This window comes from Agelaius tricolor, unplaced genomic scaffold, assembly GCF_023055355.1.
Source record: "Agelaius tricolor isolate 1412-34295 unplaced genomic scaffold, bAgeTri1.0.p SCAF_12, whole genome shotgun sequence".
Classification (NCBI taxonomy): domain Eukaryota; kingdom Metazoa; phylum Chordata; class Aves; order Passeriformes; family Icteridae; genus Agelaius; species Agelaius tricolor.
This window is the reverse complement of record NW_027269272.1, coordinates 14,157,080-14,177,146: the sequence shown is the minus strand read 5'-3', so window position 1 is coordinate 14,177,146 and position 20,067 is coordinate 14,157,080. Positions and strand designations below refer to the sequence as shown.

Below are 20,067 nucleotides of genomic sequence, written 5' to 3'. Positions count from 1 at the left end.
ACTTCCTCCTTGTTTTTAAAATGGTAGATTTGTTGGCTGGGATAACACCTAGAGCACTTCCCATGGGAGCAGCCAGACTGTCCTCCCAGAGATGATCTTCCCCAGCAGGAGCCATACAGCAGCACAAATCAAGTGAGGTGCTGGCAGCAATGGCCCAACTGCTCCTGCAAAGCCTCTCTCCACTTCCCTTTGCTGTCTGATTTTTGCCCTCTCAAAGAATCTCCCAGCTTCCCCTTTCCAGCTCCATGAGTTGAAAGCCATCGTGCTCCAGCCCAGCCTGCTGCCCAGGTTCTCTCCAAAGGCCTTCAATGGGACTGTGTGGTTTCCTCCCAGCTATCTCCTATCCCCTGGTTATCCTGCCTCGGCAACCCTGCAGGCTCTGCCTGCCCATCCCACCCTGTGCCTATCAAGGGCTGCTCCTGGCTGAGAAGCCCAGCAGCTCCACAAACCCTTTACCCTGAGGCAACTTGTTCCAGCTTTTGGCTGCCTCCCCTTCTCTCCTTTACTCCTCTCCCCTGTTCTGGTTTGGAGGATCCCAGTGCAGTGGTGCTGAGGAGAGGCAGATCACACAGATGTTCATCAGTGGAGAGGCTCCCTGTTACAGACACAGCCATGGCTTTTTCCCAGGGAAGCTCCTGGGATTTAGGATTAGGTCCTGGCAAGCACTGGGGCACTGCAGTGAGATGTCAGGGGGAAGCAGGAAGCCATGAACAATGCTGAGCTCCCATGGATGCAGGCACCTCGCTCCGTGTGCGCCAGTTCCTTCCCAGCCTGCTGCCAATGCAGGCGCTGCCTTCCTGCGTTTCCGGAGCGGAACACCTCGTGCTTGTCCTTACTGCATTCCACGCAACTGATTTCAGACTCCATCTGACCTGCCAGGATCATTTTCAACCCTGTCCCCCAAAAGGCCTGTAATCTTCTCTGCATGGTTCTGTGCATATTTTTTTCTGAGTGCAAACTTTTCTGGGATATGGTCTTCCAAGGACATGGTCCTGGGACTAAACAGCAGTCACTTAGAGGATGAGTTTGCTCATGAGACTATCATGAGGGACTGTAACAAACTGTGACAAAACACTTACTGGGATACATCTATTCCTTCCCCTTTAGCCACTCTGCTGCTTAGCCAAAATGAGATTAGATTGACCCAGCACAGTTTGTTCCCAGTAAACTTATACAGGCAGGGTGCATCACACTATGATGCAGTCATCTGTAAAACTGACAGGGCAGTGTGTGGCAATTGCATCGAGTGCACTGAAGGTGAGCTGCCTGGCTGGCAATTCCAGAGGTCTAGCTTCTTTGGGAAGGGAAGTATGATATCTGTCCTCTTCCAGGCTTCTGGAAATCCCCTGGCCTCCAGGTGCTCTTGAAAATACCACCCATGGGGCAGAAATCACAATGGCTCATTCTCTAAATGCCCTTAAGTATATTTCACCAGGCCTGGTGAACTTGAGCACATTAATTTATATATAAACATCCCTTGTTCTTTACCTTTTCTTGCCTACAGTCCTCATGATAACAGCTGGCAGTAGGGATACAAAAAATATTATTTTTTTCAGTAAGATCAATGAAAATAAAACAATTATTTCAACTTTTCCTGTAATTTTTACTTTTAAGGTTATTTAATAATCTATTTCTGTGTGGTTTTTCCATCTTAATCCTTATATATTAACAGAAACTTTCTCAGTAGACTTACTTGCCCTTGCTTAATGTAATCTCTTTTCCACTTGATCCTTTCCAGTTCTATCCCAGCCTGCGTGCAACATTCTTTTTATTCCTGTAACTTTATATTTGACTGTCTGAGCATTAAGAAGCTCCTGATCATTAAGAAGCTCCTGATGCACCTCACAGTCTGTTATGATGTATTTAATAAAAGAGCTGTCTGTGGTGGTGTAGTACATCAGGGATACAGTAATTCTCTGTATAAAAGCATGTAAGTGGTGATGGACTAACTAGGTGTGAACTAAGAGCCTGGCATCTGCTTCATGACAACTGCCCCACACCTGCTCTGACCCTGCTGGGAACCTACAGCAGCTCACAAGCAATTAAGCAAGCAAGCAAAGAGGCCTCACTTCAGGAGCATTTCATTTCTTTATGGAGTTTCCAATGGAGCCTGTCCCTCTCTGCTCCACACTAGCATTTGCCTTCCAAACAGCCTCCTCAGCCACCCTATTTTCCCTTTCCTTTCCGTTCCCTACATCTGCTGCTCTGCAGAGTGTCTGACTTGCCATCAGGCATCCCAAAGCAGCAAATGACATGATTACTGAAGGAATTACAGAGGCTCCTTATGGAAATTTCCAAACAGTGGCAATAATCCAACAGGGCTCTCTTGCTCTCAAGTTACACAATGTGTCAGCTGATAATAACTTTCCCTTCTGGTGTGGTGGAAGAACGTAATGTCTGCCACAATGACACAGGGAGAGAAGGCCACCCTTGTTTGTTCTTACCTTCCACAGTACTCAAAAATCTGTAGTCATCATGCCCTGAGCACCTGTGCTGATGTGGTCATCTTCAAATGGAGAAATGAGTGACCATTAATTGATTTTGAACAATTCAGGTCAGAAATCACGTGAGTTTTGAACTAGCAATACAGCAAAAATGCATAGTAAAGGTAAAATCTCAGCTGACATAGCAGTGGAGCCAGCCCAGTTTATAAAAAGGGTTTCACAACACTAAGTTGTAAGTCCTTTCCATGAGCAGGGACTGGAATGAGGAGTCTGCAACCACTTCAGATTTAGTGTGTCTAAACTTATCTCTCACAAGTGATGCCACCTGCTAAATACATGTGACAGGAAGTCAGACCTAAAGATGTCAGATATGTATGGTAAGTTTGTTTATTCAGCCATCCATAAACTGAACAGCTTGTACAGAAGCTGCAGAAGCACAGTTCCAGGACATTTTGGAAACAGAGCCTTAATAATGCAGAAGAGGCAACTTGGAGATGAGTTTGGGGAGGGTGTCCACAAAAAATGACATTGTGAAAGACAGCAACAGGGATGCCATGGAAGACAAAAAGCCACAGTGCCACAGCAATCTTGGCCTATCAGATTTATGGTGTTGTGGTATTTCTGAGAGGCTTCCAGCATTGAACAGGGCCACATTGTACAAGCTACTGTACAGACATGAAGTTGACAGATGAGCCCTACCCTAAAGAGCTCACAATTACAGGAATGAGGTACAAGATACAACAGGCAGGTGAAGCAATGGAAAATGGAACAATCCCTGCCCACTGCACCTCTCTCAGGACTTGAACCAGGGTAAATAGAGGCTGCAAATGAAGATGCTTTCATTTGAGAAGCGTTTTTCTCTAATCAGAAAAATTTTTATCAATTTCACCACTCACCATGAGCAAGCATCCAGCAAAAACAGTAAATCCCTTTGCATGAAGGCATTTTGCCAAGGCATGTCCAAAACCTTTGTCACAGCCTGTTATTAGCACCGCCTTCCCTTCAGCCTGTGTGAGGAAAAACAGTCACAGGATATCATCAGATATTGCAATGCAGGCACCACCACCACCCTGCCCCAGAGCACAGGAGCCACTTGCAGTCCTGCAGCCAGGGCAGGTACAATTCCAGCTGCAAGTGACAGTGGCACCTGTGTGCACAAACACAACCACCACCCAACTATTATGAAATCAAATTTATGCAGTTGCTGGTCTGTAACAATTTGTGTTTCCTTGATACCTGAGCTGGAACAGTAACTATTCCTTTCAAGTATTGGTGGCCAAAGCAGAACAGAAACATTTCAAAAGAAGTTAATGGTCTACCAGTCCATAGTAAGAAAAAGCAGCATAGAGAACATCCAAATGGCAGGATGTCACTGGCTTGAACTGTAGAGCAGCTCTTTTAGCTGCTGAGTGACTGCTGTCTGTTCCCCACCTACTCCCACTCTAGGCAGCACTTTCCATGCTGTATTTTAGCCCACAGGAATGTGACTACAGGTTAGAGCTTCTTCCTGAAACTCTGCAGTCTTAAGAAGAACAACTTATCAAATCCTACAGTTCTCTCCTACATTATCATTTGACTGACAGGTAAATTGAGAAAGAAGATTTGATATTCCATCTGATATGACACAACATAGGGTTGAGATAGATAGGAAAGCAGAATCCCAAATCCTGAAGAGAAGCTATAGCAAAACACTGCCCATTCAACTTCTGTCTTTGCTTGAAAGCCATCTCCTCCCCACAGGTGTGAAGCAATGTGAGCTAACACTTAACCCAGCTAGAAGGCTGCCAGCTGCTGTGCTGCACAATGCTCCAAACTGAAACTATATCCATGAGGCAATAACATGATACAGCAATAAAAATGCAGAGGATGCAATAAGGAAGTGAGGTCAGTTAGATCTCTCTGGAGATATCAGCAGCTAATATTGTTAGAGTACTCACAACAGCTGGAATAGGAACACCTTTATGTATGAATTACACTGGCTGGTCCAGACACATTTTCAGAGAGAAATGGGTCAATCACCACTGCTCCCTCATCTCTTGCTTTGCTGACATGTGGTGTAGTAAAGCAGCAATAAGGGAAGATTGCAGGGTGATAGTGATCAGGGCATTATTGCATAAACTCAGGGTGAGCCTCAGCAGAGAACAATAAGCAAATAAAGCTACACCCTGTCCTATAACTCACGTTGAAGTAACTGCTCTCAAAGGGGAGTTAAGATCTGAAGCTGAAACTAGAACTGATCAAAAGTCTGTCCTGCATTTATAATACAAACACCCACAGTAACATTATACTATACCTTAGACAAAGAGCACCTAGGTGCAGACTAGCTCTATTAAAGCTCTAAAGATAGCTACAGCTAAAGGACAAAATATGAGTGAGAATTAAATATACAGTGCTCAGTCTGAATTTAATTTAGAGTGACATCTCTCTGAGAGGTGAAAATCAAACATTAACCAGATCACAGAAGTTGTCAAGGTCACCTCCTGCAATAACTCAGCAAGCTGGCTTGTGAAAAAAGAAAGGATTTGACTTTTTTTCCTCTTTCTCTCACTTCCCTAGAGTCTTTGCCTCTGAATCTTGAAGGCAGAGGACTTCCCAAAAGAGCAGGAAGTGTGCAGGAAATAGGCAGCTGTAATCACTTCCAGAACACAGGTCAGGCAAGCAAAGAAGATATCCAATCCTCAACCATCATTAGCTCCTTAAAAAAAATCCCCAATCAAACAACCAAAATGTAGACAGAAATGAGGTTTAAAAATCCTCTCATCTTTAATAGTAAGGAAAGTGAGGGACAATTTACAGTTTGAAAAGGATCTTGTGATTGTTATTTGCTATAACCCTAATTGCTGGTAATAAAACACGTGACTCCAGCATCATGGCTCAAAACAGACAGGGGCCCCAGCAGCACCAAGGAGCATGCAAAACCCCAAGGGATGTACTGGATCTCACATCTGTACCTGTGCCTCTTTGTGCCGTGCCCGATGGACAGAGAGCTCCCAGGGATGACAGCAGGGATCAACCCCATCCCCAGCCAAAGGAATCCTATGCCAGAAAAACTTGTGAACACAGAAAAGCCCAATCACTCTTATCTTTTGAAAGTCCTAAGATAAAGCTTAATGGGCCTGTTCCTGAAATTTGATAAGGCCAATCTGCAGCTTAATTTGACTCAATGCTGGGACAGGCAGAGAGGACCAGTTATCAGCACAGTGACCTTAATGAGCATTCTGAGGAACTCAGGTGCCTCCCTCACTCGGGGTCATACAGGGCTGCCTGGAAACACTGCATGGGAGACGGCACTCCAGTGCTGACAGGGTGCCTGGGACAGCATGCCTGGGGTCTGCTAAGAGCACTTCTTGTACCAGAGGTGCTGCTGTGGCATGTGAGCACAGTAACACTATGCTGTGTGATCCACAACACTATTCCTCACAGTTCAGGAAGCCCTAGCAGAGCAGCCTCATATTAACCTGCAGTCAGCTCAGATGTACACATATTCCTATTGGGATATGGCTAGTTTATTAAATAATATAATTTATTTTACTAATGCAGGTGATCCATCAGAATTATACATTTACTGCAGAACAGACTGAAGAAATTGAAGCTACTTTTTCAGCCTGTCTCTCTAGACAATGTGGGAATATGGCATGCTTACCTAGACTTAATATTTTTCTAATGTGCCATTTGTTTGGGTTTTTTTTTTTATCCTGTTCCCATTTGTGGTTCCCCTGACCATTCCCCGATGCTATCAAACAGATTGATTTTAGGATAAGTGCAGCTACTAAGTAAACTTGGCTTGTTCCTTTTTCCAGGGTTGAGAAAGTTGAGGTTTTCAATCCCAGGAAAAAGAACTGAAAATACTCACTAAAGGGAAGGTATTTTCTCAAGTGGAACAGGGATGGAGAAAGTAAGAGAAGCAGAGTGGATGAAGGAATGAAGTGGGAGGCTGCAATCAGACTACAGCTGTTATCTGGCCATTCCAGGGGGAAAGACTGAGCTGGAGGTGGTCCTGAAGCAAAAACATTGGCTCAGAGAGCAAGTCATATCCTGGGCATCCAAATCAGCACGGACAGCAGGTCAAAGGAGATGATCTCTCTCTGCTTTGGTAAGACCCCACCTGCAGTGCTGCATCCAGCTTCAGTCTCCCAGCACAGGAAGGACGTGAACTTGTTGGAGTGCATCCAGAGGAGGCCACCAAGATGGTCAGAGGGATGGAGAACCTCTCCTATGAGACAAGGCTGAGAGAATTTAGATTGTTCAGCCTGGAAAAGAAAAGGCTTTGGGATGACCTAATTGTGGCCTTTTACTATCTGAGGGGAGAGCATTTACAGGAGCATGTAGTGACAGGACAAGGGGGAATGGGTTTAAATTGAGAGTAGGTTTAGATAAGATATTAGGGAAAAAAATCTTAACTGTGAGGGTGCTGAGGCCCTGGCACAAATTGCCCAGAGAAGCTGTGGATGCCCCATCCCTGGAAGAGTTTGAGGCCAAGGCGGACAGGGCTCTGAGCAACCGGGTCTAGTGGAAGGTATCCCTGCACATGGGACGGGGTTGGAACTGGATGATCTTTAAGGTCCCTTCCAACCGAAGCCATTCTATGATTATATGAACATCCCCGTCCCAGTGAAGCACTGCGGGGAGGGAGCAGCCGCCGCACCGCGGGGTCCGAGGGCAGCGCCCGCCGCACCGCGGCCGGGCCGAGCCTCGCTGCAGGGGCCTCATCGCCCCGGGCCGTGCCCGGCTCGGCGCTTTCACCCCCTCACAGCGTCTGTCGGCTCCACCAGCCCAGCCCGGCACAGGCAGCGCCGCTCCGGCCTCGACACCTGCAGCGCCTCTGCCCGGCCCGGCCCGGCGCCATTTTGGGCCTCGGGGGCGCCTCCGGCGGGCTCTGCCCCGGGCGAGCCCCGGCCCCTCGCCGCGGTACTCACGGGCAGGGCGCGGCGGGCCCGCCGCAGGAGGAGGAGGAGGTGGAGGAGCAGCACCCCCGCGGCGCCCAGCGCCAGCAACAGCCCCGCTCCGCTCCGCATGGCCGCAGCCTATCGCCGCCGCCGCTCCGGCCCTGCCCCCGGCCCGCCTCCCGCCGCGCCCGGCACCGCGGCCCCGGCCCAGCCTCATTCAAACGGCAGCAGCGCCCGGCTCCCGCCGGCTCCAGGTAACGCGCGGGTAGCGCGGGGCGGGTCGGGGTGGGTCGCGGCGGCCCCGCGGAGCTCTGGCAGCCGGCTCGCACGGTGACCTTGCCCGCGAGGGGCGCGGGCATCTCCTCTGCGCGGCCTCTCCCGCAGCCGCCACAAGCCCGGGCGGCCGCGCCCCCGGTGCCTCGGCCGGGCCGTGAGCGCGTTTGGGGCCGCGGCAGCCGCCTCCCGGAGAGGGGCCGGGCCGGGCCGGGTCGGCGGGACCTGCGACGGAGCTCCGGCCTCGCCCTCTCCCTGCAAACCTCACCAAAACCCGCGGGGACACCCGCCGTGCTCCCGAATTGGATCAAAGCACCGGGATTTCTGAGGATTAGCCGAGGCAGCGAGCCTCCTGAGCCCTGTCCGCTCCCTCCCTCCCCATCTCGGTGCCCACCGCTGCTCTTTCTGCGGTAATTTCGCTGCTTTCCAGCCCAGGCCTGGTTTCCAGCAGGCCCCGAAGCTGCCGCGATGGCGGCCCAGCCTTCGGCAGAGATGCAAACCACCCACAACAACTGAGATACCGTTTCTCAGCTTCAATAAAAGGGACTGGGAGATGGTTTTTTGTTTCTTGGGTTACTTATATCCAAGATAAATATGATTTAAGTTGATTTTCCGTACCAAAGTCTCGTTCTTGAGATGTTTTCACTCGGTATTGAGTTTATTGGTGGTTCCCTGTGCTTAGTCCAGCATCACCAACCACTTAATTACCAAAAAATATATTTTTAACTGTGTGGCTGTACTAGCTATAAAGCAAAGGATTGTTTTGGAAACACGTCACATAACATGTGACAGTCATAACATCACCTGTGACGTGAAATTATATTTTTGTTCAAAGTTATTCCATATAGCTAATTCAAATACATTATTTGAAATAATGTATTCCATATGAGTACCTTAATTTTTACCTGTTTCAGAGAAAACAGTTAAAGATGCATTAAAGAAGAGAAATTGACATTTTCTTTAAATGTCTCCCTGCTTGGTAGTTTACTTAGAATGCTTTTCCTTATTTAAAAGCATCTTGGCTGGCTCAAGGTTGAGCTATTTATCTCTGTCTGAGGGACTGCAAGGGGAGAAGATGAGTTCCTTTGGACTGTATTTTCCTGTTGAAATACATGGAGTCAGCATGTCTTACCAAATAATTGAGCAACTAAAACAGAGGTGCTATCTTGTGTTGCAGAGCTAAGGAAGAATAGTTTTGCTTTTGGTAAAGTGTGCTAGTTGAAAACATGTTGGCCACCAAGCTCTCCCGCCCTCTCTTGAACTTCTCTGTGAAAGCCCTGAATCTCAAGGACCCAGGGAATGGCTTCAGGTAAGTAACTTGGTGGAAAAGAGGAAAGAGTGACGTCTTGAGTAAAGCACATGTCAAAGACTCACTTGATTTCAGTGGGACAGTTTATTTACAGAGTCACAAGGTGGTTGAGGTTGGAAGGGACTTCTGAAGGTCATGTGGTCCAGCCACTCTGCTAAAGCTGGGCTTCTCTGAGCTGGTTGCCCAGAGCTGTGTTCAGGTGGCTTTAGCATCTCCAAGAATGGGTACTCTAGAACCTGCCTGGACAACCTGTGCCAGGGCTCAGTCACTGAGCTGAGCACAGCAGAGATGGACTCTGTATGCAAGGAGGGGTTGGCAACATGTTGGATTTTTTGTTGGTTTTTTTTTTTTTTACATTTCAGTTAAAAAGAACATTCAGTATCCATCAAGAGGATTTTTTGGAATATCAGCAAGTAGGCCTTGCTTCAGTGCAAGAAACTGTCGTATATTTCTGTGACTTCCTGTGATTAAAGAGGCAGCAAATCCCATGAAATAAGGAAGTTGAGAGGGAAGGTTTTACTGAGAAATGGAGGTGGACTGAGTAGTTAAGCTGGTTCTTTTCTGCAAATAAACAGAAAATTGCCTATCTAATTCTAATTTCTAGCTCTGAAAAAACCCCCAACATTCATATTGCTGTATGATTGGAACCTCTTAGTCCAAATCCTGAGCAAGTTGAGTGCTTTCCCTGGCTTTGTTTTAGAGCAGGGCTCCCGAACAGCAGTGTGGTACTACTAATTGTACATAAGCCATTTAGAAGGGGCTGATGGCCTGTTAAACAAGAACTGCCACCTCCAGTGTTGCTCTACTGCTGCTGATAGTGGTGTCCAGCATCACCACGGTCAAGGGTGGCTCTGGTAACTGGGTGTTGGAGATAGCTATGCTGTTAAGAGATTTCCTGTGCAAACAGACATAGGTCTTTTATCTCCTGTTTGCTCCACATACACCAGAGTTCACCTGCAGGAATCTGCTGTGGCCTTAAAAATACGAATTAATGTTTTATTAAGTTGAGGAAAGAATTTTCAGCATATTCTTGTTTTTTTTCTTCCGTCTTCTGTTTTGCTTACTGTGTATTTGTGCTTTGTGTGTCTTGTACTCAGGGCAAACCTGTGTTGCATTTGGAAATCCCCATAAGTTGCTAAACCTGCAGTGGAAATCCAGCTGTTCATTGAAAGGCAGTGCTGCCACTATACCAGTGTCTTAATGCACTGAAGCAGCATTTTTGTACTTGACTCTTCAAGCTGATGACTCCTTTTTTTTGTGGAACTGAACAAGAGGCAGTGCATGATTACAAGCATAAATTCAATTTGAGGACCATCTGTGCATTCTAAAGTCTCTGTTGTGGTCTCTAGAATTCAGTGATGCAGAATGACAAAATGGCTTATGGTACCATGTGGGGGCTCACATCACTTCCTGGCTGTTCCTGCTGATGACTTTCCTGCTCAGCAGCAGCCAGCATCTGTTCTTCTTTTGCCATTGCCTTCAGGTCGAGATAGGCAGAATGTCTAGTAGGTATTCTCTACAGATTATTGTGAATTGAGTGCAGCAAATCAGTGCTCTGCAGTGAAATAACAGGGTCAACCATGACACTGGAAAATAAAACCCAAGTTCATTCAACTGTAAGAAATGTTAGGAACATTCCTGGGCACTTTAAGACACACCAAGAATCTTAGTGTTGAGGTAAAAGTTTCAATCCAGGATTGCAGGTCAGTGATGTTAACACACACTGCCTGGGGACTGACCATTGCAGCAATTAAGTTTGCTATAGCTATTTCAAGAGCTGATTTGGCTTGTGACACTCTAAGTTAGAAAAACAGCTTAACTGTTTCAGGAGGGTGTGAGTGAACACCCTTGCCTGAATGTGTCATCTCCTTTCCCATCTGGTTCAAAGCTTCTGCCTTCACAGATACCTTGATTTCCTGAGATGTGGCTCAGAGGCAAGAGTATCTGCAAGCTGCTGTGCAGTGTAGCACAGGTCACCCTGCAAGAGCCTGTGATGTCTGAGCTGGAGATAATTGTGAATGTTTATGCAAATTTACTTAGAAACCAAAAAGCAGCCTGAAGATTAGCTCTGGGAAGGATGGATGCTGTTGGAGGAGCCAGAGGGTAGATGAAGCACAGCAAGTCCAAGGGAAGGCCAAAAGCTCCTGGAGGGCAATGTCAGTGCCCAAAGCAAAAATGAAAAAGCTGATAAAGTCCAGAGAGGTGACTGACAAGGACAGAGCTTGGGTTACATCGCTTTGTTGTTCAGGCTCAGTTTTGATGAATGATGGCAAGACTTAAGACAGAGTGATGCTACTGGGTAACATAGCTTTTCTAAATGGAATCTCATTTCCTGGAAGGCATTGTTGCTTTGCTCTGGTTTGTCTTTGTGAATATGTTTTGTCTTCTGGGAGTCACACGTACTATGAGGAGGAGCTTCAGATCTGCATGGCAGGTATTGCTCAAAGACAGTGTTTCTTAGCTTAAAAAGGCAATGTAAAATCTAAGTGTATTTAATGGGTAGACACTGCAGGGGAAGAAGTGTCATCCAGGATGAAATAAGGATGGAGCTGTGTGTAAAAGGAGTGAGACAAATCCAAGCAAATTCAGCCTCAGGCTGGGTGTCAGAGACAAAGCCACAGCAGAATACCTTCATCAGACAAATTAATAACTTCCCATACCCCAACTTTGTGCACATCTTAAGTGAGGGTGTTGTTGCTTTTGAAAATGCAAACACTGCACTGCCCGTTTTGTGGGTGAAAGCAGCTCTGTGCCTCCAGACCAGGAGCTATTTTAGAATACTTTGTAATACCCAGACAGCTTCTGCAGCTGGAAATAGCATCAAGGTCTTTGGAGAAACAAATGTGTCATACTGTAGGAAACACACAGGCTCAGAGTAAGGAGAAGTATAGACTAGATTCTGTCTTCCCAAATGACAATCTACATCATGTATGTAGGCAGCACTACATTCCTTTTCATGTGTGTGTTGCTGCAGCTGGCTATGGATAAGATATTCCACATCTGACTGTTCTGTTGGCTTGGCTTTTTTTAACAGGCCCGTGCAGAGATTTTCCCTCCCTCTGTTGTCCCCGTGTGGCAGCCGCTCTTATGCAAATGAAGTCGATCAGGTGAGTGTGACTGTGGCTTCCAGGAACTGGTTCTGCTGAGCAGGGGTTTTAAAATCCCTGAAGCCTGGTGACCAATTTCATCTTTCCAGTTTGCCAGAAAGACTGCAAGCTGGACCTCTCGAGCATGCTCCACATTCTTTCCTAGCACCGAGCTCCCATTGACGTAGCACGGTATGTGCTGCTAAGCATGGAAATAAACAATCATACGAGTGGGTTTTTTCTATTTTTGGAACTCACTCAGCAGATTAAATGTTCCACCTTACAGTGGAGGGAATCTGCATGACAAATTCTTAATAAAGCACTCTTTCTGGAGAGTAGTTGTTTAAAGACATGTAAATAAATCAGTGTGTCCTCACCACTTCATCAAGAAAGTGGCCCTTTTTAGCAGCCCTCTCCTTGAAGATACTGACTTGCCAGGAGCAGTGCCAGGCAAAAGGGATGATGTTTTGTCATCTTGTCTGTCTTGTGGCACAGAACTCAGCACTGAAGCAGTGCTAGAGCATGCAGAACTTGCTTCATAACTCTGGAACAGAGTTTCAGAGGAACTCAGATGTGATCCTCACATCACTGCAGGCTTCCAGTGTGAGAAGCCTTTGCTGCTTCCACCCAGCTTCCACCCTGATCAGTCCTTGGGTATGCTGGGGAAAGCCAAATTTATAGCTTGTTAAAAGAGATGAGTCGGAGTGAATTGCAGGCAATTATTATGTAATCACACCCACAGCAGCACCTTGGATGTGCAATTGTTGCTGTTGGGCTGTCTGATGCACTATTTTAGATTGTTATTTAACTGCTTGTTATTTAACTGCTGCCTGTCTTTGGGTTAGAAAAAGGAATTTGGAGAGGGAAGGAGGTATACTTCCATTTAAATTGTAAGTTGGAAAAATAGGAAGACCAAAAGAGCCCAACCAGACAAAAAGAGTGATGACCTACTGGTCCTAATTTCACATATTAACCCCACTTGAATCTTCTTAGCCCTTAGAACCCAGCTCTAGAGAGCTTAGATGCTAGAGAGAGAGAGAGAGATAAGTGAACAGTCAGAAAGATTAAACTATATCCTTTCTTCAGTCAAACTGTCTTCTCCATGCCCTATGGGCTACATGCACACAAGAGTGGACTCCTGCCTGCTTTGAGCATATAGGAGCAGTTCCTGGTGAAGAGAAGATGTCTTGGGAAGTGTCTGGTATATTTTCAGATTTCAAGATGAGTGTGAACTGCCAGAGCATGATGGTTTCCTCGGTCTCTTTGCCTTGGAAGCCTGTTTGCCAGAGGTGCTGAACTCCTCCATGCTGGGAGGGCAGTGATCCTGCCTCACTGGACTGAACTCAGAATGAAAATGTCATTCCTTGTGTTCAGGTGGCACTGGGTGGCAGGAGGCAGTGAGTGTAGAGAACATCCCTGGAACACACTGCTCCTGGCCAAGGATGTGACTTATTCTTTGTGCTGCAAATCACTGATATCAAATACTCAGTTCCAGTGCATTTTGTTCTGGTTTGTTTTGCAGATTGGCAGCAGAGCTGTGCTTATAACAGGCTGTGACTCAGGATTTGGATTTGCCTTGGCCAAGCACCTGCATGACAAAGGTTTCATTATTTATGCTGGCTGCCTACAAAAGGTAGGGAAAACAAAAACTGTTCTTCACCTGTGGCATGTGCAGTGACACATAGCAACTGCAGTCTTCCCTCTCCACTCTGCACAGCTTTCTGCCAAGGAGAGGGATGGTGGTTGGTACAGGGAAAGACACAGGTGTTTGAATTTCACAGAGCAGAACCAGGACTGAATGGTGTCTAGGGAGGTTCTTATTTAAGTCACAACACTGTGGTCTGTTCCATGTCTGAAGAGCTGGAATCCCAAAGCTAATTTTATAGGCTTAACCATAAGCAAAGTTTGGTGTTGGGCTGTGGTCTGGACCTTTGGCCCTGCTCTCACTCTGTATATATTTATGGAGGGCTTATTTTGATTAATTTTGAAATACACCAAACCACCAGTGATTTTATAGCATGTGTTCTGAGCATATTTTTCCATATTCATGAGCACAGCCATGCATGGGGTGTGTATTGGGGGTCCCCTGAAATAGTTGGGTGGATGATGGAATCCCACTAGTGCAAATGAGAGAAGAATGAGGCCACAAACAGCTTAGTGACACAGCCTTGATATGCTCTGGAGATCTTGGTGTGACAAAGCGTTGATGATCATGGAGAACAGGAGAGAGTTTTAGTCTCTTTCTCCTTATGAAGCACTGCACTTTTTTTAGCTGCACGGCCATTTCCTAACAGAAACAAACTTACTCCTCAGGATATCCTGGGGTGGGTCAGCTAGTTTGATCTAATCTTTTAGCTCACTCATCACTATAAACATATCTTGAATAGTGGCACTATTTAAAGAGAATTTGCCAGAATTCTGTAATGTTATCCAACTTTCTGCTATTATTTTTTTGCATTATTACTAAGTTTTGCTTAAATTAGTAGTTTGTTTCTGCTGCATTTTTTCAAAATAGGTGTCTGTCCCGATAGCTCTGTCTTGTGTCCCAGTGTTGAATCAAAGATTTATTTGTAAACCTGGGCTCCCTCTACAGGCGTCACAGCAGAACTAGACACTTGGTACAAATTGCTGCCTTTTGAAAGGGTTCAAGACAAAGAGGGTAGATAAGTACTTTTTTGATAGGTGTTTCTACTCAGCTTTTGTAACTGAAGATCAACATTAGAGAATATAAGAACACAGCAAACTTAAAAAACACTGTTTAGAGTAATAGCCTGCCTCTGTGTTGACTGAAGTAAAAAACTTCAGAGCTGCAAAATTACTTATGTGTTTCATTTCTTCTGTCTGAGCTGCTAAAAAGCCACAATTTCCAGTGGACATACCTAACAGTCACTGAAACCTCCCTTCTATTTTTGTTGTCTTCAGTACTTTTTCTACTGAATGCATGTTCTTGGAAAATCATATTTTTCTATATTCATGAGCACAGCCATGCATGGCGTGTGTATTGGTACAGGACTCATGGTCAGATGGAGATGCTTGAGGAATGGTGTTCTGCAGGACCAGTCCTGTCTGCTCCCCTTCTTCCTAAGGCTGCAGGACTGTCCTGAATATTCTGTGACTGCCCTGTGCACTCTTTTGTTTGATTTGATAGTTGGTAGGCATTTGATATTCTGCACAGCTCTTTAGCCAGATTGAAACCAGCACTTTCTTCCCCTCTAGGACAAGGGAGAGGGTGGCTCCAAGGAGCTGGATGCCATGAACAGCGATCGAATGAGAACTGTGCAGCTCAACGTCTGTGACAGCAAAGAGATGGACCGGGCAGTGGAGCATGTGCAAGGCAGCCTCGAGGACCCAGAGAAAGGTGGGTGTGTGCAATGGGCTCTGAGGCTGCAGAGGGACAGGAGCTTCCTTGGCTGGGCTCTGAGAGCATTGTCAGGGTGTATTTCAAAAGCTGAGCATGTGATTGAAGGACATGAATCTTTGAGGAGCAGCAGGGCAGAGCAAATGGCCTGTTTGAATTTTGTACCATGTCAGAAAGGAGCTTCCCACTTCACACAGCATCTACAAAGAAAACTGCTTGGTTCTCCACTAGCTCCTGTAGGGACACTGGCAAAAACCAGAGTGGTGTTCAAGGCTCTGGGATTAGTACTTTGTTCCTGTGAACTGAAGTTCATTGTGACTCCCTTTCTGTTGTAAAACCTGCCCCATGCCCAAAGATTGGGAATTACAAATGGAAATATGTCCTCTACTCTTTCAAATGGCAAAGGAAATTGAGAGGTTTTCCAAAGAATTTCCCATTAAGCCAGCTGGGTATCATTAATGCTATTGTAGATACTACCATTTTCAGTTCAGGGGGTAGCTGTACTGATTTTCTTAGCCTGCCTACTTCATTCTACTGAGGTGAGCAGCAAATTCTGCTCCAGTGCTGTGAAAATTGCCTTTGCTCATACATTTCTGAAACCTTTCCACCTTTTGAAGTACATGTTCCTCCTAAAGGATATTCACATTCAGCAGAAGGTTGTTTTAAGCAGAACAACCAGTAATGTTTTGGTCTGGATTTCGCAAACCAATTTCTTTTTATTTTCTTTGTATTTAATTTTTACATATGGATCTTCTATATAAATTAAGTTTTCTAGCTCTGTATTCTCAAGCACAGGCCAGGATGAAGTTGCCTTTCCTGGGTTTCTTCTGATAACACAGATCTGGACACAGTCAGTCAACAGATAAAAGGGAGTTTTTCTAAATGAGAGACAGAAGCCTTTCTCAGACCTTTCTCAGCATGTTTCCTGTACAATTAGAATATTATATTAAATGAGTTAATTTTATTTAAAATTTCTTTGAAATCTTTCTTTTTATTGCCAAATGAATAGGTAGCTTCAGTTGTTGCCATTTTGGCTGCAGCAGAATAAAAGGGAGAGGCCATGGCATGCATGCTCACCCATGCCTACACCCTCCTTCCCAGCACTGCAGACACTCTAGTTCTTATGGTGACAGAAGGGATTTTACTTTGAAAGAATTACTCTTTTGTTTCTTACAAGTTCATTCCTATTCTTATTATTTGCATTATGTATTTTGCTTCTTTTAAAAAATTATGATGGATAAAAAAATAGTGGCAAGGAGAACAGCTTATACAAGGCTGAAGTTCTCTGCTGGCTCAGAACTTCCTGGGAAGCCTCATTGACAGCACTTTGTGGCTGCAGTGTTGGGTGGTACAGGCAGATCTCCATGGTGGTTCTATTTTCTCAGGAGACTGAAGTGCACTCTGGACTCTCTTCTATCTGGTCTTCACCATCACAAGTCATAATGAAAAGCTCTGTTTTGTGGTTCAATAACCTCCTAGCACAACTAATGGTGCTTGATTTTGTCTTGTAGGGCTCTGGGGGCTGGTTAATAATGCTGGGATCTCCACATTTGGGGAAGTTGAATTCACCAGCATGGACACCTACATGGAGGTAGCTGAAGTGAACCTGTGGGGCACCGTGCGAACCACCAAGGCTTTCCTCCCGCTCATCCGGAGGTCTAAGGGTGAGTGACAGAGCTCCTGACTGGCTCTCCCTCTAGCAGGCCCCCCCTTGCTGTGCTAGAGGCCAGAAGGTCTGTGGCACTTCTCTCTGCACCATTGACACCTTCCTGCCCTCAGAGATACAATGTGGTCCCCAGCAGACACACGGATTGCTTCACCTCTCTGAGTTACACAGCAGGCCTCAAAACCAGTTCTTTCTCTTTCCCATATGTGCTGCCTTCTCCTGCAACATCCCACACAAGATCTAATCCATTATATCTTCTTTTACCTGTTCAGAAACTGCAGCTCACAATCAATTACAGTGCCAGGAGCATTTCTCCCTGCTATATAAAAATCAGCTGTGACAGGGTGGGCAGCAGCAGTGCAAAAAGCTTCTTGCAGGGAAGTTGTTATTTTGCACAGTTACTCTGGGAGCCTGTGATGTAGGAAAAGAGGGGGTTGTACAGCAATGACATGCAGACCTAGAATTTGCATGGGTCTCAGCATAAAGAGGCAAAAGCTTTCCTGTGCTAGGGCCTACTGCCTGACTAAATGAGAATATTTTTCACTCTTGAGGCCTCCACAGGCATTTACAGTACTGCCCTGTGCTGCTGACCTGGGCTGGATGTGGCCTGGGTAGCCCTTCTTCCACCAAGGAAGGCTATCTACTTCTGAGGTCAGGGTTTCCCTTTCTAACACAACTTAGCAATGAGCTCTGGTAGAAGGTGTACAGAACTCCAACCTCTACTGAGACTACAGCATCCACAGCCTCTTACCAGCATCTTCCCCAGCCCAAATGGATGGCTTCTGGCAGGGAGAAAGGCCTCTGTTCCTGGAGCCATAACCCAGCTGTCACATGGAAGAGTGCAGTGGACTTAAGCTGCTCTGCCCATTGGTGGTACAGGAACAATCTATCCCATTTTGAGAAGCAGACACTCTGAGCCACCACTGGCCTTTGATTTGCAAATAAACAAGCTTAGCTTTGGTGCCAGAGCCTTTCCTTGTTCCCGCTTTACTTTTCTGAGCTCAGTCCAAATTGCTGCTGAGCAATCCTGTGCAGGCTCTGTCAGGAGCACAAACCTGAAGGGCACTGCCTAAGCCAGCACTGCTGAGGCAGAGCCATGGGCAGGTCTGCCTGGCAGTGGGCAGGTGGGTGGGTGCATGTTCGGGAATATGTTGGGTGGTGTGTGCCAGGTACCTGCTCCAGGCCAGGTCCCATAGCTCAGCTGTGCTCTGCCCAGGTCGCGTGGTGAACATCAGCAGCATGATGGGGCGGATGGGCAGCCCCGCCCGCTCTCCCTACTGCATCACCAAGTTCGGCGTGGAGGCCTTCTCCGACTGCCTGCGCTACGAGATGCAGCCCCAGGGCGTCATGGTGAGCATCGTGGAGCCCGGCAACTTCATCGCGGGCACCAACCTGTACAGCCCCGAGCGCATCAAGGCCATCGCCGACAAGATGTGGGACGAGCTGCCCGAGATCGTGCGCAAGGACTATGGCCGGAAGTACTTTGACGAGCAGGTCAGCAAGATGGAGTCGTACTGCAACAGCGGCTCCAGGGACACGTCGCCCGTCATCGAGAGCGTGGCGCACGCGCTCACCTCCACGGCCCCCTACACCCGCTACCACCCCATGGATTACTACTGGTGGCTGCGCATGCAGATCATGACCCACATGCCCGCCGCCATCGCAGACCGGCTCTACGTCTACTGAGGCCTCGCGCTCATAAGCTATCCAGGTGGGAAATCTGTTTTAAAGAGAGCTTTGTACACACTTCCCATTAGTCCTTTTTAAATTTTTCTAACCTCATTTCAGAGTACTGTATTTTAGCTCTAAAGGGTTCATTTAAATATCTGACATAACCTAAAAGGCAGTAATTTGCAAGGGATGTTTCATAGGCAGGAATATGTTATGTTTGTGCAGGGACAATGATTTTTTTTCTATTTATTTCATGTAATCCTTTCTTTTTTCACCTCAAATATGAAGCTGTAATCATTATTTAAACTGCAATTGCTCTGAAGCTTTTTCAGAATAATTTCTGCTGATGGCCAAACACAATCTTCACAGTTCCTGCCTAGGATGCAGCCTCCACACCATAAAACAGAGTCCCTCCATGCTCTAATGGCAAACCACTGCTTCCTCATGACAAAGAACGTCCATCTGACTTTTCCAGGCCTGGTCATAGTAGCCCAAGGCAGAGCAGAGACTTCTTTAACTTGGGGATCAGAACTCAAAATGCTCAAGGTGCTGAAACTGAGCAACTGACCCCATCCCTTTCTCTCTTAGAATTACACTGATGGAACCCTAGAGAAAAGGAACCAGTCTGCTTTTCTCGCATGCTTTCTTGCAAAGGAGTCCAACAACCCAGGGACTCAGCCTTGCAGACTTTCACCACGGGAGTTCCTTACTCATATGAGCATTCCCATTACTGTGAGCAGCTTTACGCACAGGACTGCAGGTGTCAGGATTGGCCTGCAGTGACATTTCCCTTCTCTTCACAGTATCTGAACATGAACTCCAGAGTTAGCTTGGAGAGGAGCTTCCCTTGAGCTCCATTGTGGAGCAGGCGGAGCAGAGAGGGTTACAGTCACATCAGTGAATGCCCTTCTCTCCAGGGACCTCAGTTACAGCCAAGTATTTGTACAGCAGCTTGCACAGAAGGGCCTTAACCCTGACCAGGCCTCCAGTACTGCAGCACAGGTGATGATAACAATCATAACTTCCACTGAAGGAGTCACTGAGCTGAAATACTTGCCACATGACATAGATCTATCAGAACGTCCATAACAATAATGTTAACTTTAGGAGCAGTCTCATTTCCATGATGGTTGTTTACATAGCTGAGAAACATTTGTTTTGTACTTTAAGATAAGAAAAGGAAAAAAAAAAAGAGTCTTTCATGAGGAATTCAGAAAGAGGAAACTTTTATAGGCTTGAAAGGCAAAAGTAAAAAATAATTAATGACCATTGTTAGTGAAGTTGAAAAGAAAAGATTTCATGTGCTCTAGTAACATACTGTGACATGATCAAACTCCTTTGGCTTAATAAATGTATACATGAATGGTAACAAAA

At 46.3% G+C, this 20,067-nt stretch overlaps 2 protein-coding genes across 5 annotated transcripts in view; one reads left to right on the top strand and one right to left on the bottom strand.

The window, feature by feature from the left end:
• Positions 1-8,103, bottom strand: part of LOC139594958 (D-beta-hydroxybutyrate dehydrogenase, mitochondrial-like) — a 17,552-nt gene extending 9,449 nt beyond the window's left edge. For 2 of the 4 annotated variants that reach the window (XM_071437720.1, XM_071437718.1), the window contains exons 1-2: positions 7,361-7,497; positions 3,341-3,451 (exon numbers count right to left, since the gene is read on the bottom strand). In XM_071437720.1, coding sequence (XP_071293821.1) covers positions 3,341-3,402 — 62 coding nt within the window. In that variant the 5' untranslated portion in view covers positions 3,403-3,451; positions 7,361-7,497. Of the gene's footprint in view, positions 1-3,340; positions 3,452-5,395; positions 6,961-7,360; positions 7,498-7,997 lie in introns of those variants that run through there. The other 2 variants (XM_071437721.1, XM_071437719.1) reach the window with 2 other exon arrangements.
• Positions 7,449-20,067, top strand: BDH1 (3-hydroxybutyrate dehydrogenase 1). The gene is made up of 7 exons (XM_071437717.1): positions 7,449-7,584; positions 8,781-8,912; positions 11,947-12,019; positions 13,521-13,631; positions 15,215-15,356; positions 16,868-17,020; positions 18,239-20,067. Exons 2-7 carry the CDS (start codon positions 8,830-8,832, stop codon positions 18,706-18,708), a joined length of 1,032 nt encoding a protein of 343 aa, XP_071293818.1. The 5' UTR covers positions 7,449-7,584; positions 8,781-8,829; the 3' UTR covers positions 18,709-20,067.